This window comes from Penicillium longicatenatum (assembly GCF_028827895.1).
Source record: "Penicillium longicatenatum strain IBT 33135 chromosome Unknown contig_7_segment0_segment0, whole genome shotgun sequence".
Lineage (NCBI taxonomy): Eukaryota > Fungi > Ascomycota > Eurotiomycetes > Eurotiales > Aspergillaceae > Penicillium > Penicillium longicatenatum.
Window position 1 is genome coordinate 1390470 of NW_026643124.1, and position 27083 is coordinate 1417552.

General features: G+C 48.2%; 10 protein-coding genes across 10 annotated transcripts; 5 read left to right on the forward strand and 5 right to left on the reverse strand.

The window, feature by feature from the left end:
• Positions 1-628: 628 nt before the first annotated feature.
• Positions 629-3870, reverse strand: N7484_010782 (NRPS-like enzyme; the record flags this gene model as incomplete). The annotated part of the gene is made up of 3 exons (XM_057121169.1): positions 629-1018; positions 1102-3534; positions 3589-3870. The coding sequence occupies 3 exons, from the start codon at positions 3868-3870 to the stop codon at positions 629-631; spliced, it is 3105 nt and encodes a 1034-aa protein (XP_056966923.1).
• Positions 3871-6270: 2400 nt separating this feature from the next.
• On the forward strand, positions 6271-7533 carry N7484_010783 (uncharacterized protein; the record flags this gene model as incomplete). The annotated part of the gene is made up of 1 exon (XM_057121170.1): positions 6271-7533. One exon carries the CDS (start codon positions 6271-6273, stop codon positions 7531-7533), a length of 1263 nt encoding a protein of 420 aa, XP_056966924.1.
• Positions 7534-8625: 1092 nt separating this feature from the next.
• Positions 8626-9666, forward strand: N7484_010784 (uncharacterized protein; the record flags this gene model as incomplete). Its single annotated transcript, XM_057121171.1, has 4 exons — positions 8626-8789; positions 8852-8993; positions 9060-9200; positions 9256-9666. 4 exons carry the CDS (start codon positions 8626-8628, stop codon positions 9664-9666), a joined length of 858 nt encoding a protein of 285 aa, XP_056966925.1.
• A 394-nt stretch (positions 9667-10060) lies between these two features.
• On the forward strand, positions 10061-11450 carry N7484_010785 (uncharacterized protein; the record flags this gene model as incomplete). Its single annotated transcript, XM_057121172.1, has 2 exons — positions 10061-10645; positions 10701-11450. 2 exons carry the CDS (start codon positions 10061-10063, stop codon positions 11448-11450), a joined length of 1335 nt encoding a protein of 444 aa, XP_056966926.1.
• Positions 11451-13562: 2112 nt separating this feature from the next.
• Positions 13563-15266, forward strand: N7484_010786 (uncharacterized protein; the record flags this gene model as incomplete). Its single annotated transcript, XM_057121173.1, has 1 exon — positions 13563-15266. One exon carries the CDS (start codon positions 13563-13565, stop codon positions 15264-15266), a length of 1704 nt encoding a protein of 567 aa, XP_056966927.1.
• A 665-nt stretch (positions 15267-15931) lies between these two features.
• Positions 15932-19791, reverse strand: N7484_010787 (uncharacterized protein; the record flags this gene model as incomplete). Its single annotated transcript, XM_057121174.1, has 2 exons — positions 15932-19707; positions 19761-19791. 2 exons carry the CDS (start codon positions 19789-19791, stop codon positions 15932-15934), a joined length of 3807 nt encoding a protein of 1268 aa, XP_056966928.1.
• Positions 19792-20210: 419 nt separating this feature from the next.
• N7484_010788 (alpha/beta fold hydrolase) lies at positions 20211-21219 on the reverse strand (the record flags this gene model as incomplete). The annotated part of the gene is made up of 4 exons (XM_057121175.1): positions 20211-20407; positions 20506-20721; positions 20773-21054; positions 21117-21219. The coding sequence occupies 4 exons, from the start codon at positions 21217-21219 to the stop codon at positions 20211-20213; spliced, it is 798 nt and encodes a 265-aa protein (XP_056966929.1).
• A 372-nt stretch (positions 21220-21591) lies between these two features.
• N7484_010789 (Major facilitator superfamily domain general substrate transporter) lies at positions 21592-23133 on the forward strand (the record flags this gene model as incomplete). Its single annotated transcript, XM_057121176.1, has 1 exon — positions 21592-23133. One exon carries the CDS (start codon positions 21592-21594, stop codon positions 23131-23133), a length of 1542 nt encoding a protein of 513 aa, XP_056966930.1.
• A 474-nt stretch (positions 23134-23607) lies between these two features.
• Positions 23608-24406, reverse strand: N7484_010790 (LysM peptidoglycan-binding domain-containing protein; the record flags this gene model as incomplete). Its single annotated transcript, XM_057121177.1, has 2 exons — positions 23608-24242; positions 24304-24406. 2 exons carry the CDS (start codon positions 24404-24406, stop codon positions 23608-23610), a joined length of 738 nt encoding a protein of 245 aa, XP_056966931.1.
• A 1316-nt stretch (positions 24407-25722) lies between these two features.
• N7484_010791 (uncharacterized protein) lies at positions 25723-26937 on the reverse strand (the record flags this gene model as incomplete). Its single annotated transcript, XM_057121178.1, has 1 exon — positions 25723-26937. One exon carries the CDS (start codon positions 26935-26937, stop codon positions 25723-25725), a length of 1215 nt encoding a protein of 404 aa, XP_056966932.1.
• Between the last annotated feature and the right edge of the window lie 146 nt (positions 26938-27083).

Here is a 27083-nt window from a genome sequence, read left to right on the forward strand (position 1 = left end):
TTGATTGAATGCATTCAAAGCCTCTAGAATCAATAGCACCTCTAAATTTTCTTGTTTGAGTGTACTGATCTTTAGTTACTAGTGAGATCCTATTCCGTACTAGTGCTCACCCGGTGCTGGCCCACTTAGGAGATCTGAGCACGGCCTCATGCTCCACATTAAGGAGGTATAATAGCTCGACGAAAAGAGGAGAATAATAGTACTAGGACTAGGGGTAATACTTCAAGGCCAATTCTCTAATTTTTGAAGAACAGAAGAGGAACAACCATTCTTTTCCCTTCGAAGGTTCAAGCAGGAAACGCACCTGGGCAGGCGATTCGCATACAAAAACAGGCGGGGTATAAGGGCCTACGCGCTGATACTTAACTATGTGCCTTAGTAATAAGGTATCCTTGGCTCTCCTATAATAAATATCTTAATACAGTACATACTAAGGTACCCTTAGCTATTGTATAATAGTACTACACACCTAGGTAGCACACAGAAAATCTCCATCTCGCTTACCTAGATGGAGGTCCAAGCTGAGACTGTGTATAAGTCTAAAGGCAGCCAGCCATAGAGAGCTGCTTTCTGGAAAGGATGCTTTACTGATCTCTATGAATTAATCATACACCGTTTTGCGAGGCATTCAAAACTGCCATTGCTCCAACCAGTTCATCAATAGATCAGCTGTCACTGGGCCTAATTTGGCCATTGTTACACTCGCCTTCTGCGTCTGCGCCACACTCACTTCCGCTGACAGCACACTCCCACTAAGTCCGCGGTAAAAGTTCAGCAATTTGAGAGCCGGTTTCCCTCGCACTTCCGCCTCGCTGGGGGATCGCACCGCCTCCAGCTTACGAAGCCAATCTTCAAAAGAGACAGTTCGCACCTCAGGGTACTTTTGCTGAATGGCAGGCACCAGGTCATCCCATTTGACGTGCATCGGGTTCACCAAGTGATAGACACGGTGGGGGTTGTGTCGCTGTTCATGAAGACGGGTGTGGGTGAGTTCGACGGCAATCTTAGCAAGGGTATCCTATAAAACTGTTGCGTTAGTGATCGAGGCCTGGCCTTGAAATAAAGGTTGTCTCGTATGGGAGAAGAATGGATTGAACGTACCACAGGAATCCAGTCAACACGGTACGCGCCCAAATCCGCCGGAGCTTCGCTCATAGACACACTGGTCTTGACAAGATTTGGCACCCACTCGTCCACATTCCATATTCCTTGGGCTGTCGTCGGACCTCCAATCTGTCCGACACGCAGCACAGTCGTGGGGATTCCGATGTCACGAGCTGCCGTCCAGCACAACCGTTCGCCTACATGCTTCGACTCACCATATCCCTGCTCCATAACGGCATCGGCGGACTCGAGGGGCGCCTCGGGGACGATCGACCCCATGGTAGCGGAATCCCACTCGCCGATCGTGCTGACGGAGGAGATAAAGGTGAGGTGCGCTCGCGCGGCGCTGCGATGGCTGAACCAGAGGAACTCTAACACACCGTGTAGGTGCGGGTCTTCGAAGGACTCGAGTGGGTGGTTGAAGTTGACTTTCCATGCGTTGTGGAGAATAAGGTTTACCGAGTCTAGGAGTTTGGTGTAGGTAGCATCCGAGAGGCCGAACTGGGGGGCACCAACGGCCACGGTGAGGAATTCGACGCGAGTAGGATCGTCAAGTAAGCTGGGGTCTAACCCTTTGTTGGCGAAGCTGGTACGTTGGCGACCTTGGGCATCATCGGAGCGGTTAAAGCAGTAGACCTTGGCAACTGTATGGTCTTTGAGGAATTGATTGAGGAGGTAGGTTCCCAGCGAGCCAGTTGAGCCGGTGAGGATAACAGTTGACTGAGAAGGATGATCAGCGCCAAGTGGGCGGCTCGGGGGTAGTTGAGATGTGAACTTTTCCACCACTTTTGCGATGCGCTCGGTGCGGGGTATGGCGGTCTGGGTGCAGCCCTGGACAATGTCGACAAGGCATTGGGCCAATTGGGAAATCGTCGGGTGGGCATAGATCTGTTGCTGATTGATCGTCGTGCCTGATACCCGGGCAGCGACCGCGGTTTGCAAGTCTCGCGCCAGCTGAATCGTCTGCAGGGAGTCCAGTCCAGCGCTGTAGAAGTCGTCATCATCTGCGATATCGGGCTGGGAGAGGATTCCCACCACCATATTGCGGACGTAGTCGCGGGTCGAGGCCAAGTCGAGTGTCTCAGGCAGTGGTGGTACGTCCGCAGCCTCATTTGCCTTCGCAGCCTCATACAGGGCCTCAATTTCTTCTTGGTAATCACTGGTAATGGCGCGGCGCTGTGTGGTCCCCTTAGGAGTGACCAGGAAAGGTTTATCAGGCGAAGCCAGTCGGATCTTATTCTTCGATACCCTACCATACTTGGGCACGGTCTCGTTGGCTTGTTGAACCGTCGGCCATATGGCGTCAATGAAGCGGCGCTCGTCCACCATGGGGTGCGTGGGCTCCACTATCAACGCTGTTTCAAATCGATTTTGGCCAACAACTAGAGCGTGCTTGACGTCGTGATGGAGCTCGACGGTCTCTTCCAGCGAGATAGGATTGAGCTTCTCACCGTTACTTAGCACAAGAACATCATCTTTGCGTCCGTGATATCTCCATAACTCTGGACGCTCTGGATGGTGGGCAAAGAGGTCATTGGTGTGATACTCATTTAAGTCGGGGAATGAATGGAAGATGCCATGAATACGGCGGCTATCAGGGCGACGGGGAATAACAAGCTCATACAAGCCATCACTCTGAGGCTCCATCTTGACTCCATAAGCGGGATTCCACTCAAAGTAGTTCCATAGCTTTTCACCTTGAGGGACGAAAGAGCTGAGCAGCCCCATTTCGCTGGACCCAAACAGCGTAATAACCTTGGTGTCGTATTGTAAAAGGTTGCCCACCTCAGGGGCCAATGGCGCACCGCCAAAGTAGACTGCATCAAGAGTTCGGAGAACTTCACGCATCGTCGAGGACTCGCTCATGTCTGCCAGCAAGGACGGTGCCAGCATGGCGGCAGCGGGTTCGGTGGCTTCAATCACGTCGATTGCCAAATTCGCAGACATGGGCTTGTCTGGGCATAGCACAAATGGAATTTCATGGAATATGGCTTCTGTAAATGCCATCAAGCCCATTAGGTGGAACAGCGGGGTCGTTGATACAACCAGCTGACCAGGCTCGAGGTCGAAGAACACACTGGCTCGACGGCCTTTCGGACGGGGAAGATAGGCTCCGACATCCATTGTAGCGAGGAAGCCATGTGTGAGTGGTGCAGGCTTTGGCATGCCTGTAGTGCCAGAGCTGTGGATGATAATGGCTACCTCATCTTCAGCGTCTTGGTAAGTCTTGTTGAATGGATAAGGGGAGCTTTTTGAGTGGAGAAGATCTGCGAGAGGTGGAATTTCCAACGGCATTATATTGGGATGGACAGCTTGGATCTCAGAAACGCGACGTTGTTTATCTGGAGTGAAGAAAAGTTTTGCAGAATGGGTGACGGTAAGGATATGCTTGTAAGCTTCGTCAGAGAGACGATGGGAAAGGAGCAGGGGCTAAAATCCATTAGCATATCATGCAAATCACGTTCAAGACCGGCGACTTCATACCTGATACCCAGTTTTATGGCAGGCCAGGATAAAGATCAAATACCGCACATCATTACTCGCCATATACGCGACAGTCTCGGGCTGTTTGGCGCAGCCGATGCGAGACTTGATCCAGAAGGCGCACGCATCTACTGCGCGGGCAAGGTCTTCGTATACCAAGTCTCGGTACCCATCGGTCACCTCAGAGCCTTGCGGGATGCGGCCGACAAGCTTCTTCGGTGCTGACCGGGCTCGGTGGTCGATGACCGTGGTCCAGAGTCTTGTACCGGGTTGTTCTGCCATGGTTTTGAATATATCGCGTCAAGGGAACCTGGGCAACAAGTATCACTATTCAAATAGGCCGGGAATAGCTGAGTGTGAATGGTAGAACAGTTGCAAGAGGCCTTGGATAGTGAGGATTTTATATTATAATTCAGTAAAGGAAAGGGGCAATGATGGTATTTGTAGGCAAGCTGTCTGCCTCGAGGCGACAAAAACTCCATGCCGCTATCCCGTTTGCCATGCTGTATTCCCAGTTCTGTAACACAAATAAATGAAAGTGGAGCACTGCTGGCTAATGATCGAGATGCTCGTGCTACCTGTTGGCCTTCCAATGTATTCGACATATTGTTCTCCACCGCTGTAATAGGGAACGGACTGGAGCCTGTACATTTTTGGCGGACTCTGCTCTATTGACGTCAGTAATACTTGTGATGATTGCAATATGCAAGGCCGAATTTCCGCCCGAGTTATCGACGCCACCGTCAGATTTGGGAGATCCTAATGTCTTCCAATTTTCGCCCTTGTACTTTGCTCCTGGCATCGACCGCTAAGATTTGCCAAGCTGAGATAGCTTATCTTATGGTTGAAGCCTGCGGCCCGTATCCGAGCCGCCGCCATCCGTGAAATCAGCCGGCGTGGCGCTGACGCCAAGTGTTAATGCATTTGTTATTTCGAAGTCAGGAACTATCCGAGACAGACCCGGCTTGTGTGGGGCCGTTACCCAGAAGTCAAAAGAGTGACGCCGGGGGCCGAAAGCAAAGAAAACAAGAAAAGCAGGGGATAACGGATGCCGGCAATAGAAATACAGTAAGTGGGGTGGCGGGTGGTGGGGAGGCGGTTGTTTTGCAGGAAGTTGCGTGGATTTGCACCGGGACGATCGGAATTTATCACAAATCATAGCGGACTTTCTGAAGCGTCCGGAGCATATCTCCCAATTGGGCATAGTCTAAGCAACCTCAGAACGGTCCCAAATCTAAATAGCCGCCATATCTATCGTCGACGATCCTTTAAATGTTCAATACATGTATGGCAGGAGAGTTAAGATCCTCTGTAGCTTGCATTATACGGAGTCATCTCAACGGACTCGGTTTTCTTGCGAAATGACCTCGAAAGAAGCCGTTTTGTTTATCACTTCGTTACATGCTTTACTATTACTCGTTTGATAAACATAGACCAAGCAGCACTTTTACACCTAAGGCTGAGATGCAGCTATATGAAGGAGTGGTGATACCTGACGAACCAGTGGAGTAATATTCAAGCATTAAATAGTCCTCGAAGCCAAGCAAAAGCCAAACTAAATCAAATCCTCAAAAGCCACCATTTCTCACTATATGGACTGGCGCTTGTGTTAGGAAAAACGCCAATGTTCTGCACACCTGCGCAGTGAAAAAGGAAGCAAAAAGAAAAGAAAACACTAGGAATGCACATGTGCGGTTCTATCCTGCTAGGACCACCGAAGCAATCAGAAATCTTGCGCTACTTCGAAATCAGCATCAGCATTCTTACAGCTTATTACTGAATAAGCAACAGGGGTATAGTAAGGATTCGGGGCCGCAGCTATATTTGGGAGGCCTCGGCAATCCCCAGCCTATCTACAAGTTCGAAGAGGCAGATGGAATATGAATGGTGTCTGTGGAATGAGAGCCTGCAGCTCGGTCAGTAGCCAAATTAGCAAGTTGAAGTCGTGGGACAGTATTGCATATGCAGGGCGAATTGCCTAAAGGGCTACTGGGCAAGTTCAATCAACATAGAGGTCCCCACAAAGGTGCAGTTAATGCAGGGTGGCTGGCCATAAGATCAATGCATTTCAAAATAGCTGAATCCGAATTGATCAACGCGTTTTGATCGAGATATCTTGATGGCAATTTAAATAGTAGCCGACCATGTGCCGGATCCGGTTGCGCCGTGGAAGCACTCTGAACCCTTTTCGGGAAACCGGCGGAAAACCACCAGGAAGTCACCGGGAAACACACTGGGTCAACTCAGCCTCTTGTTTCTTTCCGAAGACTCCGAGAAAACTGGAATTGCAAAGCCCCGCCAGGATCTTGGTGACACGCTAGCGTAAATGTATGGAGATCGCAGGTCACTGGTGCTCCGAGCGGAAATTACATTGCAAAGACCTCTCCTAGATAGTTGGTACGAGGAGATGGCGATTATATCACTCTGGCAGTCTTTCAGAGTGGAATTTCCATTCTTTGCTAGGATCCCCGCATCCCTCGAGAGCCTTGGTAAGGGAGAATTTGGACATGATAATCAGTCTGGGTCCAATTTCTCACTGGCCGGTGCCTGCCGGTTAAAGTCTTTACAATGGTCAAAAGCGGCCATTCAGTACGTCATCAGTACGGCCTGGTCTTAACCAAAAGATAGTTCTCTATTTTCGTTGACTGCGGAGAACGCACATTGAATCAGCATACCACAATCATGCAACATTCGAATTTGCGAACTGTTGTCGAGCAACACCGGCCAGACCTCGACCGTTACGAGGGCATTTACCGGGAGATACATTCGTTGCCAGAGTTGTCAGGACAAGAGGAGAAAACATCAAAGACAGTGGAAACTCATCTTCAGGAGCTTGGATTCGATGTTCATGTCAAAATTGGGGGCTACGGAGTCGCGGGAATTTTGAAAAATGGCCCAGGCGCCACCATCTTACTGCGGGCAGATATGGACGCCTTGCCAATGAGAGAGAATACAGGTCTCCCCTATGCTAGCAAAAGAGAGGTCAAGGATTCAGAAGGAAACGTGAGGCCCGTAGCCCACGCCTGTGGACACGACTTTCACGTCGTCAGTTTGATGGCTAGCACCGCTCTACTTTGCTCTGCTAAAAAAGACTGGTCGGGCACCTTAATTTGCGTGTTTCAGCCGGCCGAAGAAACGCTTTCGGGGGCCCGCGCGATGATTGATGACGGACTGTTCGATAAAATTCCGAAGCCGGATCTGGTCCTCGCGCAGCACGTCATGCGTATGAGAGCCGGACAAGTGAGCGTTCGCCGCGGTCATTTGCTGACGGCTGCGGACTCGTTTGAAGTCCGGATTAAGGGACAGGGAGGCCATGCATCTGCACCTGACGCGTGTATTGATCCCATTGTGATGGGTGCCGCCGTTGTTTTGCGCCTGCAGACAATCGTGAGCCGCGAAGTTAACCCTCATGATCTGGCGATCGTCTCATGTGGAAGTATCAATGCCGGGTTCAATGCCAATATTATCCCGGAAGAATGCGTCATTCACGTAAACATCAGGACGTATAACCCTCGAACGCGACAGCGGGTCATTGAGTCGATCAAGCGGATTGTTAAGGCCGAATGTCTGGCATCGGGTGCCCCTACGGAACCTACAATCGTGCATTTGACATCGGTCCCTGCCACGGTGAATGACAACAAAGTCGCTACAGCCTTAGAGGAGGTTTTTAGCTCATACTTCCAAGAAAATTTTGTGGAGAGCGAGCCGGCCACCGCTAGTGAAGACTTCTCGCTTTTGGCAGCTGCTGCGAACGTTCCGTACGTCATGTGGACGTTTGGTGGCATCGATGAAAAGGTCTGGGACGATGCAGTCGCGAATGATGCGATCAATAAGTTGGGCGGGAATCACTCCCCTTACTTTGCACCGGTGCTAGAACCAACTCTCAAGACGGGAGTAGATGCAATGTCTATCAGTGCACTACATTTCCTGCAGAAGAAGCCCTGATGTCCTATAGAATATAACTTCCCGGGCAGGGCTCGCTAATATAAGCATAAGCATAATACGAGAGCAGCAGTAGCTAGAGACGATAATAGTAATAGTATCGCTTTACCTTAAGGAGGAACTAAGGCTCTTAGTTCATCCTTAAAAACCATAAAATGGGGGCAAATGGGGCCCCATCAATGGGCCTGGCCCATTTTTAAGGTAAATGGGGGCCCCATTTTAAACCCACCCCACCCCACCCCACCCCAACCCCAACCCCACGTGCCGAAGCCTACTACTGACTTAGCTACTCCCGCACTTTTCTCGGGCTATTCGTAGTAAATGGATTAGACTGCTTAGTGAGTGCCTGGTGAGTGCTTAGTGCGTGCTTAGTGCGTGGATTAGGCTACTTAGTGAGGGGATAGGGCTGTCCCTACACTCACTAAGTACTTACTGAGCACTAAGAGGGTCAATGTGGCCATCGCATGACACGGTGATTTCTCACCCGCTCTCACCCTGCTACTCATCCTGTCTATTGCACACTCACCCTTCTCGCCCCTGGTCCCGCGACGCTAAAGCGGCTCTCACCCAGTTCTCGCCCTGGCGGTACCCACCGGATTACCGGCGCATCGAGGCAACACATAAATACATCACTCGTACGCTTTTGCTCTATGATTTACTTCAATGTGAAGTCAAGCACATACGACCATAGGGTGTGGAGAACAGGGCTTCCCGTCCGCTCAGCCGTACTTAAGCCACACGCCGGTTAGTTAGTAGTATGGTGGGTGACCACATGCGAATCCTGACTGTTGTATGTTTTTGTTTTGTTCTATTTTTATGCCCCGTTTCGGTAATTACTTTAGGCGCCCTAGTGGTGACGGCTCATGAAGACACTTGAGCATCCACACAGTCAATATTTGATTGAGAACTTCATTTCTTGAGGAACGCTGTATCACAGAGGGTAGGCTTCACTTTCCTGGATCCTCTTCTTCGTTCCTCGCCGTTCCCTGCAATAGTGTGTGCGTACCACTTTTCTTCTCTTGGTACCTTTGATTCTCTCGTACCCGTCAAGCAAGGTCACCGTCTGTGCTCAGTAAACAGTCGAAATGTCTCCACATGTATCACTCGGCAGAGCTACGCCCAGTAGCTGCGAAGAACAAGGTCGACTCGAACTTGAAAAACCAACGGGGATTCCCAGAAAGCGGCACTCGAGCTTGGATGGTAGTTCTGGGAACCTTTTGTGTTAGCTTTTGGACTTTCGGATACATGAACGCTTTCGGGTAAGCTCCAGACTCCGCAATGCTACGGTTTGATACGGATACCTAACTGATGAATGGTGAAGAGTATTCCAGGATTACTACACTAAGCATTTTCTCGCCAACGAAACTTCATCCAATATTTCTTGGATTGGAACTGTGCAGGTTTGCTTTCTCCTCTCTGGTAGCATTGTTGGTGGGCCATTGTTTGGCCGATACGGCGCTTCGGTAAGGACGTGGAACGTCGTCTTGTTAGCAACCGAGATCATATACTGACTGCAGTACGCATTTTAGATCATCCACGTGCCCTCGGTCACAATAGTGCCGTCAGTAATGATGCCCTTCCTGTTCAAGAAGTACTATCAATTTATGCTTGCCCAAGGTGTCTTGGGTGGGACTGCTTCCGGCATGTTGTTCGCCCCCGTCATGACATGTGTGAGTCTCGGGGTCTTCTATCGGAGGTATCGTGTTTCCCATTGCTTTGAGCAAGATGCTGAAAACCGAATACTTGGGGTTCGGGTGGTTCGTCCGAATTGTGGGCTTTATCGTCTCGTTCATGGTATTGATAGGGATAGCAACTGTGAGAGAGCGACTTCCTCCTCGTCGCCGTAAAATCCTTCTGCCGGCAGCCTTTACTCGCGCTCCTTACACTCTCGTCACACTCGGGATCTTCTTCATGATGTGGGGGCTCTTTACTCCATTCTTTTATCTGCCGCAATATGGACAGTCTCTTGGCATGGACCCGCAGCTCTCGTCTTACATTTTATCAACCCTGAATGCTGGCTCCGTTTTTGGCAGAATATTGCCGGGGATAATTGCGGATAGGATTGGTCGCTTCAATATCTTGAGCCCACCTGCTCACCCCCTGCTCACAGCTCTGCTTAGTGAGCAGGTGAAATGATTTAGGGTGAAAGGACTAGGATGCTTGGTATTAGGAGATATACATGACTTGGCGATCTCGCAGTTTCTGGAAAGTCAAATGCTCATTTGTCGGAAGCTTCATTGTCAGGCAAATGAACAGAGGCTGGGTACAGTATTTCCGGAAATCGGTGTTACCACCTACGCTCCTTCGTTGTTTCCCCATCCCTAAATAGACTAAACTCCATTTGGATATCGAACTAAGTAACAATTTCCGGTTTTTTACTAATACAGATATTTTACACACGCGTATGGGAGATACGAATACATTGCTGGAACCTTCCCGAGAAAAGTCACATTCTTGCTGCGTGTCCACTACCTTGTCGTATATCAACACATTACTATTCACGATTTAATATATTTCCCGAAAATCCTCAATGCACCACCAGTCGGAAAATATACCATGGCATCTGCTTGCCTCAAATCTTTACTGGGCCCCGGGTGAGCTTGCATCGCAAATTCGCGGCTTGAACCTTCCTCGGCTTCCCGGCAAACTGAAGGACAAAAAAGGCTGCGCGTGCGGTGTCACTAACTTGCACCCAAAGTCCCCTGCTCCTAAATCTTCTGATCAAGATGAATTCGCTCAGGCCTTTGCACAGGCCGTGAAGGATGATTCGAAACGCAAGCGAGGCCAGTACCCGGAGAATTACAGCCCCCCCAGTCCCAGTGATGTTCTCTTGGGGGATGAGCTCGTTGAAACAATCGAATCACATTTGTCGGAGGAGATGAAGGAAGGGCCTAGACTTTCATATGAGCAACGAACTGCTTACGCGTTCCTTCACCCTTGGGATGTTAATGATGATTGCTATTCCTGGAGTAGTAGCAATAAGATCGGATTCCTCAATCTAGAGGTAGTGAAGATACTACTCATGCTAGGAGAGCTAGATCCAATTCTTCAGGCGTGCGCTCACCCAGACGTGGGACTTTTAGAGTGGTACTCTGCTGCATTCTGTAGTTGCATGGTAAGTGCAGTTCTGATTCTATTGTTCCAGACAATAATATTAAATCATCTTGCAGGCGAGTCCCTATGTTCTCGGATGGGATATGGTCCTAGGTAGTGCTCTGTCAGCCTACATTGCACTCAACATCGCTCTTTGTTTCCCGCAAATCTGTGACCCGACAGCGGGTAGAAATGATGAAACCGACTATCGCCATACAGGATTCTATCAGTACGTGCTGAGAGAGATCACTCAATCGCTTGATCCTTCCGAAGCGACATCCTATCCACATCAGCAGTTTTTTGGAATTCCCCGCGACCACTTTTGCGAAGATGATATGCATATGATGATTGATAAGAAACACTGGCTGCATCGCACGGACATTATCAATCGCGGTCACTATGGTCTACTTTCATTTGATGAGTTCCTCAACTTAGAAGGTCCAATTACTGATCAATATCAGCCACTGGAATCTGATGTTGAACTAGTGAAACAAGAACTCCTTTCTAAAAGCTTTCCCCTCGAGATTGTCCTTTTGATCATGAATTTCGCCGATTATAAAGCCAAAAGGGTTCTCAAGGTCCCGCATGATCCCCTCCATCCTGCCAACAGAGCCGAATTGAACCAGTATCTTGATCAATGCTGGCAAATCATTATTGGCTGTGACATCATGAGCCACGCATTGGGGGATACGATTGACTGGCAAGAAGAAATACATAATCACGTTAAAAAGCTTTTTCACAAACCGGACAGACCCTCCTGGATGAGCCAAGGTGGTCCGATAACGGGAAAGAAATGTAGTGGTTCGGAGCAGATAGACAGTATGTGATAAAACATATTTTCCGGTATTATGATAGTACCGGTAATTTACGATAAACTCCCAAAATCACTGGCATCTTCTAAGAGTGGTTTGGCTTTTATTGGCATTAGGGTTCGAGAAACAATCAAAGAGTGTAGGATGTGACACCGAATGCTGGAAATACTGTACTGTATTAGCTTCAACTGTATAATTACGACTTCACTTCTTGAAGGAAGCAGCAGGGGAGCAACCGTTGAAGTTTTCGATCCAATGTTCAGAAAATAGGTATACCAATGAACCCAGACGGTCCAATGTGATCTGAAAGTAGAAGAAAAATACACTACAATAAAAAAGGGGTTGGTTTTTCGAATTGACACCGGCGCTTTATTCCTGCAGCATCTGCACCACCCTTTTGTGACCTCTAGATGGTGCGGCCTGGAGAGCATTGTCAAAACATCAGCCCTGGGCGTTGACATTAACGCCTTTATTTAGTAACACTTACACCACCTTTTCATGGTTTCTAGATGATGCGGCCTGAAGAGTGTTGCCATAACATCCGCCTTGGGCGTTGACATCGGCACCTTAATCTACTAACATCTGCACCACCTTTTTATAACCACTAACTGATGCGGCTTGGTAAGCATTATCGTAGAATCCGCCTTAACCTTGACGAGACGCGTTTCTGTGCGAGAAGTGGTGCCACGGCGACGCATTTGGAGGGTCGATTCTGGAACGTCAAAGACGCGTGCTGCTTGAAAAATAGTGCATAATACTTTCTTCTAGTAGGCTTGGATTGCAAGGACAGTTCGACCCTCTTGTTCGAGCAATTTCTGACATTTTGGACGCGAATGGGTGGCATGGTGGGTGGTTGAAGAAGAGAGGTATTGTGAATTACTAGATTTCAGATGGGGTGCGCAGCTCGTTTACTGAATACGTTAACTATTAGTTAACTAACTTAATTAAAAAGGATTACTAATAGCTTTTTTTCTTTGAAAAGTCAGGTAGAAATCAGGCGCCTATGGGTCCCTATGGTTCCCTACAGGATGGTTAGGCATGGCCTATAGTAAAGATTTTTTTCATCCCATGGTTATGGTCTTGAATATTAGTCCCATAGACTAGGATATTAAGGTCTAGTTCAATCTGGGTTAGGTCCGGGTTATATTATTTATATTATGCGCAATTTCAAGTACAACAAACCTCTGGAGCAGCCAATTTATAGTACCTTAAGAGTGTTATATAATATTCAACCTACTAGATAGATTATATCATTATGAAAATTCACTTACCTAAGTATTAGTAAGAATTTAAGTCATAATTTACTATATTTACTATAGTATTTTGGGGTGGCCACTCGCTTACCGATTACGTTAAAAGCCAGGTAATAATAACTAATATAGACCTAGAGCTATAGGCGGTGGTCCGGGGTAGTATGTCAGGGCGCGGGCTGGCAGGGTTGTAATAGGAGGAGATCGACAGGATCAGAACGTATCCAGAAGGATTCTAATTGATCAGGTGGCAGGCGGGGGCAGACTAGCGTAAGCTTTTATACAAGACGTAGCTCGAAGAGCTATAACAGGGTCTAGGATGGATGTGTAGATAAACAGACTAAAGATCACGTGCCCGTGATCTTCCTTATCGGTCCTGGCGGGTCCGGGCGGACCCTTATAGTTCACACCGTGACATAGTATGAGATTTTAGTAGAATCATAATATAAAGGGAGGGATTAAGTCCACCATACCCAGATATTCGCGATTGGCCCTCCAATGAAATCGCCGATAGATCCTGGGTCCAGCTATTTACTCCGTACACGGGTGATAATATTTACTCTTAGCCTCCAAACACCACACATGCTATTTAGTGCTAAATCCAGGGATTTATTTAACCTAGCATTAGTAAGCATAGCGCAATTTAAGGTTCACACTTCATCAAGGTAGATTCCCGGTCTATTAGGGAGTAGGAGTGGGGCGTATTTACCGCGCCAGTTCGGGGTCTTAAAACATTTCCAACATTTCTCTCATCCAACTCTTCCCTCTTTTAGCAAGCAGCCTTCAACCCTGAACTCTCGGATTCTATACAATCCTCAACCCCCAGCTGAGCGCTTCGCTGTGACTTCTTGTCCCCGAGGCAAGATTTTCAGTCAAAATGTCCATCACGGCCCTGCCAGTCGAGTTGATGTCTAAGGTCTGTAGCTATCTACAGCCCTCTGAGTGGCGAGAACTCAGATTATCATGTCGCACATTGTACAAGTCATCATTCGCGGGATTCACTGGTCGCTTCTTTGAAAGAATTCACTTCATCGTGACAATCGATAGCCTTGGGGAATTGGAAGCCCTCGCCGAAACAGATGGTATTCGAGAACGAGTTCACGAGCTGTGGATGATCCCCTCCGTGTTTGATGGCTCCCATGCGGCAAGCGAACATGCTATTTTCGAATTTGCCGTGTCATCGAAAAGTTGTCAGCCGGTATCTGGCGACGAACTCAAGGCTCGTTTTTCAACATACAAAGCCTTAGTTGCGGATAACTCAAGCCTTCTAGAGTCGGAGAATTTCAGTACGCGTCTGCGTGGGTGCTTAGAAAAGTTCGATAACCTTGACACGATCGGACTTGCACATTATTCGACGAGCTTCTTACTCGACCCACGACAAGAAAGAGTTCGTTTCCTTGGTTGGCGCCGCCTTATCAATCAAATCGACTTCCGATTCCGGAGTAAGAACCTCCAGCCGCTTCATGGTAGCGGAAGCGTAATGGGAAAAGTTAACTCTCTGGCCGCGTCGAGGCTTTTGCAGGCACTAAACGGGACCAATCGTAAGATCAGGAAGTTGCAGACTTGTAATCCTGATTACTGTGGTAATATTGGCCCAGAAATACTTCTCGCAGAAGAGCAATACAGCTCTGTTCAATCCACTTTGAATGATTTAGAGGACCTCCATGTTTGCACAGCTTTCAGAACCACAAAACGAGCTCATATTATGGATGCACCGACTTGGGTCACAATGCTTATCCATGTTGCTCCCCGCCTTGAAAGACTTACTATCTCGCAAGACTATTACTTTGGAGAGCTTTCTAGCAAAATCCAATTTAATCGCCTTAAAGAGCTCCACCTCCATAAGACTCGGATCAATTCCGAGGATTTGAAATCATTTCTCATGAAAGCCAAGGGAACCCTCACTGTTTTCACACTATTTGAGGTGATCATGGAAGGTATCTCGCCATCATTGTTGCCAGACCATTCATCACTTTGGTATTCGCCTACCCCAAAATGGCTTTTGCGATCTTCAATCCCGCCTTCTGCGACCTCAACCCCAACAGCCTACATTCCAACTTCCTCTGCCTACACTTCGACGTCCTCCGCCTACACTCCAGCCCCGATAGCAAACACTTCAGTCTCAACTCCTTATTATGCCCAACCAGCTGGACAGCTGCTATCCGGACGAGATTACGCCCCTTCAACACCCTACATACCCTCTACAGATCGTGAGGATGCTCTTTGGAAGTCTGTTTGGAACTTTTTCGGCGAAAACCTATCGCTACAGAGTTTCTCCATGGCGAAGATCGCGGACGGTACCTGTCAGATCTCTATTCAAAAGACGGATGGCTTGATTGAGCCTAGTGAAAATGCTATTTTTGATGCTGAAACTGCTGGAATGTCGTTCCGTCAATGGATCGACCAATTCACCTCGATGCATTTACTGGATTCGCCTAGTCCTACAATGTGGCCCGATATCGATCAAAGTAAGCAAGCCGAAAAGTTGAGCTTTTCAAGAATAATTTTAATGAAATTTAGAGGCGTGGTCCAACAAAATGATACATACAAACAGCAGCTCCGTGAGCCCTGCCATATGTGACTGTGAGAATGTAGCTAGAGGATGCGATTTTGAATGTAAGTGAGTATTAAAGCCACACATAAGATCATCCCTCATAAACATGTACTATATTATTTACTTCAATGTGACTTCAAGTACATACGACCATAGGGTGTGGAGAACAGGGCTTCCCGTCCGCTCAGCCGTACTTAAGCCACACGCCGGTTAGTTAGTAGTATGGTGGGTGACCACATGCGAATCCTAACTGTTGTATGTTTTTTTGGTTTTTGTTATTTGACAATGCCGACTCACCAAAGACAGAAAGAGTTGAGCAATCGGCTTTTGGATTGGATGAATGCTTGCCTGATCGAAATTTGAGCCAAGCAGCCCGATAAAAGAGGAAAGGTCATGTGGAACAAACCATTCGTTTATAGATGAAATAGAAAACACTTGTTTAAGTAAGTGAGGCTTTCGTGCAGAAGCAGTGGGTTGCATGGTATCGGGGTAGCTCACGCACGCCATTAGTCTTCTGTGGACTGCGCTCAGTAAGCAAAAGCCGCGGGATGGGTGAGCACTTATACGCAAAGAGAAGCTAGAAATTAGCAAATGAAATTCGGTGTGTAGGAACTAAAGAGCATCAAAGTGATTCAGCAGGAACGGACGTGAGATAGTATTTGACATGTGTATTCTTCAGAGCCAGAACCAGGTCACTCCAAGCCCCAACCTCCACCGCCTGGACTGTTGACCTGCATAATCTCCCCAGCTTCTAGAGAGAGAGCGGCTTTGCCACCTAGTGATATCTTCTCAAGTACCGTTCGGTCATCATTCCACTTGAACACATAATTCTTTCCAACTTGTCCGGACCGACCTCCATCCATGCCATACGGCGCGAAGACACGGCGATCACTGAGAATGCTGAACTTCAGCGGAACCCGAGCTTCAACTTCCCGCACTGCACCATCCCCACCTCTATACTGACCATTACCGCCCGTCCCAGGATTGATGGCATGTTTACGGATAATGACAGGTGTCCGCTTCTCCACAACCTCCGCATCAGTGATCTTTGTGTTGGTGGAGTGTGCCTGGATAGCATGCTCTCCATGCCAACCCGGACCTGCACCACAACCCCCTCCGACTGTCTCACCATAGCTCCACCCAGGCTCAATAGCACCGGTGTGGGGATTTTTCCCACCCATTCCCCAACCAAAGCTGTTCGCACACCCGGAAAACGCAGCACAACATTCAAATGCCTTCAAGATTGTATCGATGACTCTCTGGCTTGCTAGGGTACTACCGCAGATTGCAACGGAGGCACTGGGTCGTAGGATGGAGCCGTGAGGAATCTGGATATCTATGGGCGCGAGACATCCATCATTGAGAGGAATATCGACATCAACTAGACAGCGAATACTGTATATCACAGCGGAATGGGTGATGGAGATCGGGCAGTTATAGTTACCCCACATCTGAGGACCAGTGCCCGCAAAATCGAAGATTGCGCCACCCGACTCGTCGATTGAGATAGATACCTTGATCACAGTCCCGTCATCAAAGCTGTCACTGGCTGTTAAAGGCATGGGCTTGGATTGGGCAACCTTTTTGAGATAGTCTCGAACCGCGACCTCCGAATTCATTTGAATAGCGTTCATATAACGAGATACGAAGCCGAAGCTGAATTGAGAGCACAGGCTTTGCAACAATAATATACCACGTTGATTCGCGGATATTTGAGCTTTGATATCAGAAATGTTGTCATCCAGTCGACGAGTCGGACTACAGCCGGGGAAGTCTCCTGCTGCTAAAAATGCTTTGCGCACATCATATTCGAGGAAGTTCCCACTGTCGACAATTTTCATTGAGCGGACATTGAAGCCCTCTTCCCACAGCTCCTTTGAGCCGGGCATCATGGATGTGATTCCAAGACCGCCGATGTCGGTATGATGGCCCCGAGCTGCAACATAGAACGCAACACTGGGCTCTCCATCCACAAAGACGGGGGTGATGACTGTCAAGTCTGGGAGATGGGTTCCACCACACTCAGGATGGTTGCTCAGAAGAACATCACCGGGCTTGAGTTTGCCCTCCCAAAGGCGATGTTGATATTGGATTGCATATTGCATACTTCCAAGGTGGATGGGGATATGTGGGGCATTTGCGACCAATTTGCCATCTCGCGAAAAGATGGCACAGGAGAAGTCCAGGCGCTCTTTGATACTTGTGGAAATGGATGTACGCTGCAGTGTATGGCCCATTTGTTCGGCGATTGACATAAAGCGATGGGATAAAATGGACAATTGAATCGAGTCGATATTTTCAGAGATTGAAGGGATGACATCTTGAGAAACTGTAGATCTCTTCTCAAGCATAACATGATCTGGAAGAAGATATGCATCGAAGTTGGGCTCGACAAAGATGGTTTGGGTAGCATCGATGAGCAACGCTGGGCCTTGCAACTGACTAGGCCTCTCAACGGCATCCAACTTGAAGACGGGTATTTCTTGCCATGTGCCGTGAATGAAAGTACGTTGGTTCTCTTTTCCTTGCAGATATTGAAGGTGACGGTCCTTCACGTCTTCCAGTAATGGGTATGGAGATTTGGTCTCCGCGAAAATACCACTTCGACCTACACCGCGGACCTTTACTGAATCGACATGAACTTTTCGATCAAGTTGGAAGGCAAATTCCCTCAAGTGAGTGGTCTCAAAAGACTTGCCGTAGTCATCATTTTCAGGCTTTGGAACGACAATGTTGGTGTCGGTGCCTGCGTATCTCATACTCAAAAATTCCTCAAAGACAGTGGTGAGGATATCTGCTCCTTGAGAAAGAAGTTCTGCTTGCACTTGAGCTTTGAGTGCTTGTATTTGAGATCGTATCTTATCAAGCTCATCCAGATGGAAAATTCCAGTGAAGGGCGCGGTCTTTTCAACTTGCAGATCAGCCTGAGATATCCCAACTGCGGATAATAGCGAGGAATGTTTGTGAATGAGGATCCTAGAAATTCCAAGCTTATTTGCAATAGCACATGCATGCTGACCACCCGCTCCACCAAAGCTGACCAGGTTGTGACTGCTTGGTGCAAAACCACGAACTTCAGTGGCATTGCGCATCGGTCGAGTCATTGTTTCATTTGCGACACCAAGGAATCCCGAAGCAACTTCTTCTGGTGTAAGGCTTTGTCCTGTCTGTTGATTGATCTCAAAGGTGATTTGATGGAATCTGCGTCTTGTAATTTCACAGTCCAGACCTTGATTAGCCTCTGGTCCAAAGATAGCCGGAAAGGAAGCCATGACTAGTCTTCCCAAGAACAAATTTGCATCCGTAACCGTGAGTGGACCGCCTTTTCGATAACATGCGGGCCCTGGATGAGCACCAGCACTCTCTGGTCCAACCACGAAGAGGCCGTGCCGAGCAAAAAGCATTGAGCCTCCTCCAGCTGCAACAGTTGCAATGTTGAGCATCGGTACTGTGATCTTTCGACCTCCCACTGTGGTCTCCGTCAGGTAATCATACTTGCCATCATATCGGCAAACATCTGTGCTGGTACCGCCCATATCGAACCCCAAAATGGGCGTTCCTTCAGAGGGATCATAACATGTCTGTGCGATACCCACGACTCCTCCAGCAGGTCCACTGAGCAGAGCCTCGTTCCCTCGGAATTTGGCCGCTTGTCTTAGACCTCCATCTGATCCCATAAACTCCACAGAGCGCGGCAGACTACTGAATCCAGATTGGAAGGCCTTGACATAGTCCTTCACGATAGGATGAAGGTATGCTTCTGAACAAGCAGAGCTGCTGCGTTGAAGGTATTTGATAACGGGGCTGACTTCCGATGCCTTAGTGATATGCTCGAATCCCATCTCCTTCGCTATCTCGGCAATTTGATCTTCGTGATCGGTGTGAAGATATGAATGCAGAAGTGAGATAGCCAGAGAAGTGTATCCCAACGACCGAAGCCCGCCTAGAACCTCGCGAACATTTTCAGGATCAAGTCCCTTCAGAATGCGAATCACCTCCCCACTTGGAGTCTTGACCAGCGCAGGATCTACGATCTCCGCCGACTTATCCAGCGGACATGGATTGAGGTCGTAGTCCTCAATAGTGATACGCTCATCTATCTCAACCGAGGTAGCATGCAAGGCAGGCGGCTTTCTGACATTCAAGTCGAATAGCTTTGGCCGTGTCTGGTCATCGATTATGCAGACATCTCTGAATCCTTTGGTGGTAAGTAAAGCAAACTCACGCCCTTTCCCCTCCAGCAACGCATTTGTTGCTATAGTGGTACCAATGCGGCAAGATGCTATCCTGGACCCATCGAGCTTGTCTTCAATGGGGAATTGCTGCTTTTCAATAATCTCCAGTGCTCTTCGAATGGCTTCTGTTGGAGCATCACGATAGTTTTGCGGGTCCTCGGAGAGTAACTTGAAAACTAGATCTTCGCGACCAGCCACTTGTACCAAGACATCGCAGAACGTGCCTCCCCGATCTAAATGGCTGTTAGCGCTGGTGTATCTGCATATCAAAGTGCAAATCACGCACCAATGGATATGTTGATGTCAGGAGCAGCCATAGTTTCTCGGCGAAATGAGAGATCGGGATTGTAGAGCCAGTCAGAACCTATCAAATCAACAATCTGCAGACCTTATAATAATTTTCACATGCACGAGGGATGCCACGATGCCTTTTTCAAGGGCTTGGCTTTCATATACGCCATCAAATCAGATAGTCCTTAAGCGGAAATTAAGATCGGAGATGCCCCGATCGCCCCACAGGAAAAGACCCCGCGCAAAGGCAAGAGGAAGGAAGTGCTCAGTGACCGAAGTCAATTACAAACGAGCCGAGCGTGATTCTCATCTCTTGACAAACATGAAAATGTTTTTTGATCTCAAACATCGTGCCATGGTGCGGTTTAGGGCGTGTATGGCGTGATCGTGCGTGGAGATGAATGAAAAGCTTCATTTTAGTGCACATCTTGTATCCAACACTAATTTATGACAGATGTTGTCGGATCAATTCGATGACCTCCGCATTCTTCTCCACATGTACCCCGTGATTAGCCCCTGCAATGACTTCCAGCCGTGCTGAGGGAACTCTTAAAGCAATATCTCTCGATAGCTGTGGGGGACAAATCCAGTCCCGCTCGCCGACCAAGATGAGAGTATTTGCCGTGATGGATTGAAGCTGATCTGTATAATCAAAGAATTTCTCGTCATCGGAATAGAGGTCATCTTGGTTTGCGTGAGCGTAGTTCCTCAAAGTTCATCGCGAGGCGAAAGAAACTTACTGTGCGACTTGGCATAAAAAGCCGTTTGGAGGTTGCTTTCAAGAGCGGACTCTGCGTCAAACTGCTCGCTATATAGAGGAGATGCGGCATACATGACGAGTCGAAACTCGAGATCGCTGTCGAAACGTCCAAAAACCTTGTCTCTAAGGAAGTTGATAGAGAAGCTAGGGGCTCTGGATGCTCTCTGTTCGAGAGTTCGAATGGCTGTTTCTTCGTCTAGATCTAATGTTAGCTCATATTGACTAGATGTTCTTCGAGATAACTTACGGTGATATGAAGCAGCAGTCCCTCGTAGAATCAAATGGGACACACACGACGGGTACGTGATGGCATACTGCTGAGCCAGGAATCCACCGAAACTGCCACCACAAATAATGCAAGGGTCATCTCCTGCGAATTTCTGTCGTATGCACTCGATATCCTCGACTAGTTGGTGGAATGTGTATGGCTCTGTTTGCGAACTTTGACCATGTCCTCGAAAGTCAAAAGATAGTAGTCGAAAAGATGTGGATAAAGGTGAATATGCTTTGAAATCAGATCGGTGATCGCCTTTGAACTTGCAAATAAACCAATTAATTACTCCGAATGACTCTTGTTGAGGAGCGACTTACCAAAACCTCGACCACCATGCAGAGTAATTATGAGAGGTGCATCTTCAGGGCCGATTAATCGATAAGCTAGTTGTGCCCCATTTATGGACGCGTATTCAACCATTGTCACCGTCGAGCAAGACCAAGAGATCGCAGCACAGGATATCCGGTATCTGTGAGTAAGAGTAAGCACGATGAACAGGATGTATACAAATAATGTGAATGGAGACGTTATCTCTCGTCGGCCCCACGCCGTGAGCTATGTCCACATTAGGAAATGATCGTACAAAGCTTCCCCTCATCTGCAGGACATATCCTCGTCAATCCCTAATTAAATGTCGTGATAAGCTGAAAGCAGTTTTTGCTTTGAATATGTACGGCGGACTCATTGGGTCTAGACACTCACCTCTTGCAGCCCACTGCGGCGCCAAAACAATCTTAAACATGTCATTCCCCCTGCCGAACCCAATCTTTGTTTACCTACAGAGTTATCGCCATGGCAAGCTTAATGCAAAAAGCTGCGGCTCACAGGCCAACCACGCCAGATAGCACGCATCGAGACGACCAAAAGCGCAACAAAAATAACCTCACCGAATCAATTCATAGTCGACAGGATTCAGGCATAGCATTCAATGCTGCCTCGTCACAATCCAAGAAGAAATGGTTTCACTGGCACGAGCCAGGCACGTCAAAGGCCGACAAAAAACTCATTTTCAAGCTCGACTGGTTCCTACTCAGTTACAGCTGTTTATGCTTCTTCATTAAGTACCTCGACCAGACAAATATCAGCAATGCATACGTATCGGGCATGGAAGAAGAGCTCGGCTTCGGACCTGGCAATGAACTGAGCTGGATGAACACATACTTCAGCATCGGCGTTATAATTGGGGGTCCAATCAGCAACATTGTTCTAACCGTCGTTCGACCACGCATTTGGCTTCCCAGCTGTCTACTCGTATGGTCACTCTTCGTTTTATTCCTATTTAAATGTCAAACCGCATCACAGTTCTACGGCTTGAGATTCTGCGTTGGATTACTGGAATCTGCCGCATGGCCGGGTATTCAGTACGTGCTTGGTTGCTGGTATAAACGGTCTGAGCTGGCATCTCGAAGTGGCCTTTTCGTTATGTCCGGCGTGCTGGGTCAAATGTTCTCAGGATATCTACAGTCAGCCCTCTTCGACGGAATGGAAGGTAAAGGTGGATTATCAGCTTGGAGATGGCTTTTCATTTTCGACTTTATCCTTGCTGTTCCGGTGGTTCTATACGGCTACTTCTTCTACCCGGATACGCCGCAAAATACCAAAGCATTCTATTTGACCGAATGGGAAAAGAATCGTGCCCGCGAAAGAATTGAAGAAGAGGGCCGCACACCAGTCGGGAAGATGGATTCATCAGTATTGAAGCGCATCCTGCAATCCTGGCAGCTGTATGCTTTCTCCATTGCATATGCTCTGTGGTCCCTGACCTGCGGGTCTTATGTGATGCAATACTTTGAATTGTGGCTGAAAGCTCTGAAGACATATTCGGTCCCGCAAATCAACAATATTCCTACATCAATGGGAGCTGTTAATTTTGCGTTCATGGTGACGACAGGTATCGTTGCTGATAGGATTGGTCGCCGGGGACCGGTTTTCTTCGGTGTCGGGTGTCTGTTGACGTTCTGTTATGCCGTATTTACCGCATGGCCTGAGTCCGAGGGACTCAAAATGGCTGCCTTCATTCTCACCGGCTGCTACGGGTGTTTTACACCGCTTCTGGCTGCGTCTGTGAATATCTCATGTGGGAATGATCAGCAGCTGCGAGCGTTCGTGATGGCATTTATGGTCAGCCTTGGTTCTGCTGTTGTCATTCCCTTCCAGCAACTGCAGTTTCCCAGTGGAGAGGCGCCGACGTTTTCAAAAACTCATGGCTGGGTTAGTGGACTCGTCTTTGTCATAGCCTTGACCATGTGGACTGGATTTGGAATAGAATTTGTGGAAAGGATCATGACCCGCTCAAAAAGGAAGAGATTGGTTGAAAAGGGTAACGGGGTTTAGGTTACAAAATCATAGTCGGATTATAGAAGACTACCTATAAATCATCTAGCATGTTACAGAAAACATAATCTAGTATGTTACGGAGAACATAATTGAAACTTCATTGCAAGCATAGCGGGGCAATGGACGAGATATCAGCGGAATTACTAGCTGCATGGTGTTCTTATCCATATCGGAACGCCATTCCTGAGTTCGAAATCATTGAAACAGCTAGCAAATCTATGTGTGGATGGCAGTGGAAAGAAATGTGACAAAAAGTGCAAAATAAGAAAGGACGTGTTGTAAGGCACGATCAGTGTGAGTGTCATCCGAGGTCTACCTGGGTATCCAGACCAAATGGTCGTTGCGCAAGGTAGTGATTCTTTCTTAAGTTGCCAATCTTGATAATTCTGAAGTCCCTACGGTCAACCAGAATCTTCAGTCTCAATGTACCAAAATCCTGCATCCGATTTTCGCCATGATGCTAAAGCCTAGCTAATACCAAGAATCATCCATATAGGTGCAATTGGTGGTCAGCGTCAAAGCTGCATTCATCGTGTAGGGGCCGTCACTATGGTTAAAGCCTTGGTTCAGCGACATAATCTGCCCTGTAGTCACTCCAAACTCCCGAGCAACATCGACAAAGGTGCCATAGTGAAACTCAAAGGTGCGCAGGATACACTCAGTGTTCTCACAAAGGGGAATCTTCACCAGCTGCCCAGATTCCAGCTCTGTGTACGGGCCTGGGTTCGAGTCGACAATATAGGCCGTCTGTGCCCCGTAGGACAAGATCGAATCAGTCGTGATATTATAACGCGCATTCGCAATTTTCTGAGGTGTATCGCCAGGCATTGTCGTGTAGACATGTGGACCGCCAACAACGCATGTGTTGGTTGTCTCGGTGTTGTTCTGATCCAGGCAGGAGTAGTCATCTGGGTGAGCCGCTATGGAGGGAATAAGAAATTTCTCTCCTGGGTAGATAAAATCTGGATCAGCCAGGCCGTTTATGCGTGCTAGATCGCAGACGCCAAAGTTGTAGGTTTGGGCGAGCTGCCAGACGGTATCGCCCTCTTCCACGTAAATTTCCTTTCCGATGGTGATATTGGCATTGACTAAAGGGTATTCAGTAGCTAGATGATGTCAGGTTGATGTTGCACAGCAAAGCTAGTAGTGTAAAGAGGATAGCCTCACTGGTACGCTCGTGTAGCAACCTATAGCCACTGGGAAAAGCATAAATGCTGTTGGAAAGAGCCAGAATGGATGTAGCCGTCACGGCTGCGTGGAAGCTCAACATTGTCAAGGTATCTTGAGTACAGATAGGTTCTTTCCTCTATGCTTACCGAGCTTAATTCGGATTATTTGACGTATTTATATTCATCAAAGGCCAGTGTATGGATGACAGAGGGCCTGCAAAGAGTGATCTCGGACGTTAGGGCAACAAGACGATCAGCAAACTTCTGTAGACGGACGCAAATGTGCCCCCGATCTCCGTTATTCCAAAATTTCCTACAACGAATGCCGTGAAATCGATCGCAAATGGACAAGGCATGCCCGACTGATAGGTCGATCAACCCGGAACTCCCAATATTCCCCACAATTTCCCCACGCGGCCCAAGCCTCTCCAGATTCGATGATGCATTTTCATGATCCGAGTATCTGAAATCGTCAATGTGAAGCCAACAGGAATTTGATGATTAGCCATCTCACCGTTCTGGAGAGGGGTAACTGTGTGCCAAGCCAAATAGTTGAAGCGGTGCAGTTGAAGATGCAGGAAAGCATCTGTTTGCTATGGAGGTAGCCTCGGACTTAATTTCTAGATTTACCCACAATGTATGATCTGGGGAACTCTAGTACTTCTGTTTCCCCACATTCAATGAATTGATGTGCTCCGCAGTAGCGGTCAATGCTGGATCATTGAATGCATTTACGTGAATACAAAGGGAGGAACGACGAGGGGCAACTCTCACTGATAGCGAAAACTTTCTCGACGGCTCTGATGAAACAATCGTGCATGCAATTTCAGCGTGTTTACAGACAACCAGCATGGTGACTCGCTGGAGAGGCTTATCCAGACCTGAATACAGAGCGGGACTGTGTGGCAGTAGTAATGGCGGAAGTGAGAAAGGCTCCTGGGATAGGAAAGGATGAAGATCGAACGCTGAAGGAAGTGCGACTGTATTGTTATTTTCCAAGCGAGTGTAAACTTGGTTCTATTGGGCACTGGCATCATCTTAATCAACAAAGCTTAGGAGCTCTTGGCAGAAGAGGCCAAAGGGTAATGCCTGTCGATCCTTGCGCCAGATCGAGCATGGCGCTGTTCAAAAACAAAGTTACTACTCCTTACTTGGTGCGTTCAAGACTATGCGTTGTTTGGCCCCACAATGCAGACGAGGGGGGTGGCATTAATATTGTTTTACCTACATCTCCTTGTTTATCCCCTTCTAATCATCGCGCTCGCGAGTTGACAATCCCACAACCGTTGACCTATCTGGCCCCGGGAATAGTGGCGTGATAAAATATTACATAATGTATATGTAGATACTTTGCTACCCTATTCTCCAATTTATAAACTCGGAAACTTCATGTACATTCTATTATAAAGACATCTAATTAAGAACAGTAGTTTGGCTGCTGCACTTGTCCTTTCAGGAATCCAGCGTCAATGAATCCCTCATAGTTCCAATAATCACCCTTATCGCCCTGTCCCGAAATAGTGGCATTACTCAAGAACTTCGAAGTCCAGTAGGAGCTTCCACGGGTATACTGCGCGAAAGCCGAGATACCCGCCTTGAGGTTCCGTTCCCTCAGAGCCAAGTCGTTGCTACCACCAGCTTCCATAGCCCATTCACCCACAAACGTGGGGAACTTTCCGTCACCAGCACTTGTCTTCGCATCAGCGCAGATGAAAGTAGGCAGGTTCTCCGAAGTCGAGTTGTCATACTGATAATAGTAGTGGTGCAAGTCGAACACGATATTCTCATTCTTGTGGAAATGCGGTGACCAGAATGTCTCAGGCTTGAAACTACCCTGGATCATAACAGGGATCAACGGATTGACGGCCTTGACATGCTCCACAACCTTATTGAAGTATTTCAGCAACCACACGGCACCGTGATCTGTCAATGCAGCGGAAGTTCCAAAGTCCGAGAAGTTGTGATTATCAGCCGGCTCATTGATGGGCTCGATACTGTATGCCTCTGGGTGACCAGACTTCTGTACGAAGTCGATAACAGCATCCACGGCCTTCATCGACCACTCCAGCGCTGTCTGATTCCACCACCAGCCCCAGTGACCCACCGCCTCACCGATGTCAAGGCCGTTCGTGCCACCGGGCAGGGAATGAATGTCGACGACGACGTGCATGTTGTGTTTCTCGATCGCGTAGTTCGCAATGCGGTGGAGGTGCTCTTGCTGCTTTCCGTGGTACATTTGGGAGCCTGGCAGGTCGATCCATGCCGCGTATGTAGTTGGAATGCGCAGGAAGGTCACACCACCGGCGGCTAGCTTGTCGATATCGCTTGTTGTGATGTAGGTCTCGTAGCGGTGCTCGAAGACTCGTGGGCAATCGGCTCCCAGATACTCACAGAGACCCCATTCTCCTAGAGCACAGAGCTCCGTGCCACCGGCGCACTCTTTGGCCCACCAGAAGGTGTCGATCGTAGATTCCTGCTCGAGCCAACCACCCAAGTTCACACCATTGGCATGGAAAGTGCGCCAATCGATGTAGCCGTGCTTGTTGGCGGCGGAGGTTCGTTCAGTTGGGTGAGCTGCAACGTGGGCTGTATAGAGGCTCAGCAGGCCGAGGAGAGAAGCGTGCGTACGCATAGTGTATTATTCAATCGCAATGTTTTCGGACCGAGAATCATCTCCGGAATGGAGCTGGTCAATTGCCATTTATAAGCTACGAACGAGCCGTTTTCTTCTTCCGGCCCCCAGACATGTCGGGATATTTCCCCCATATTCCCCGCAAT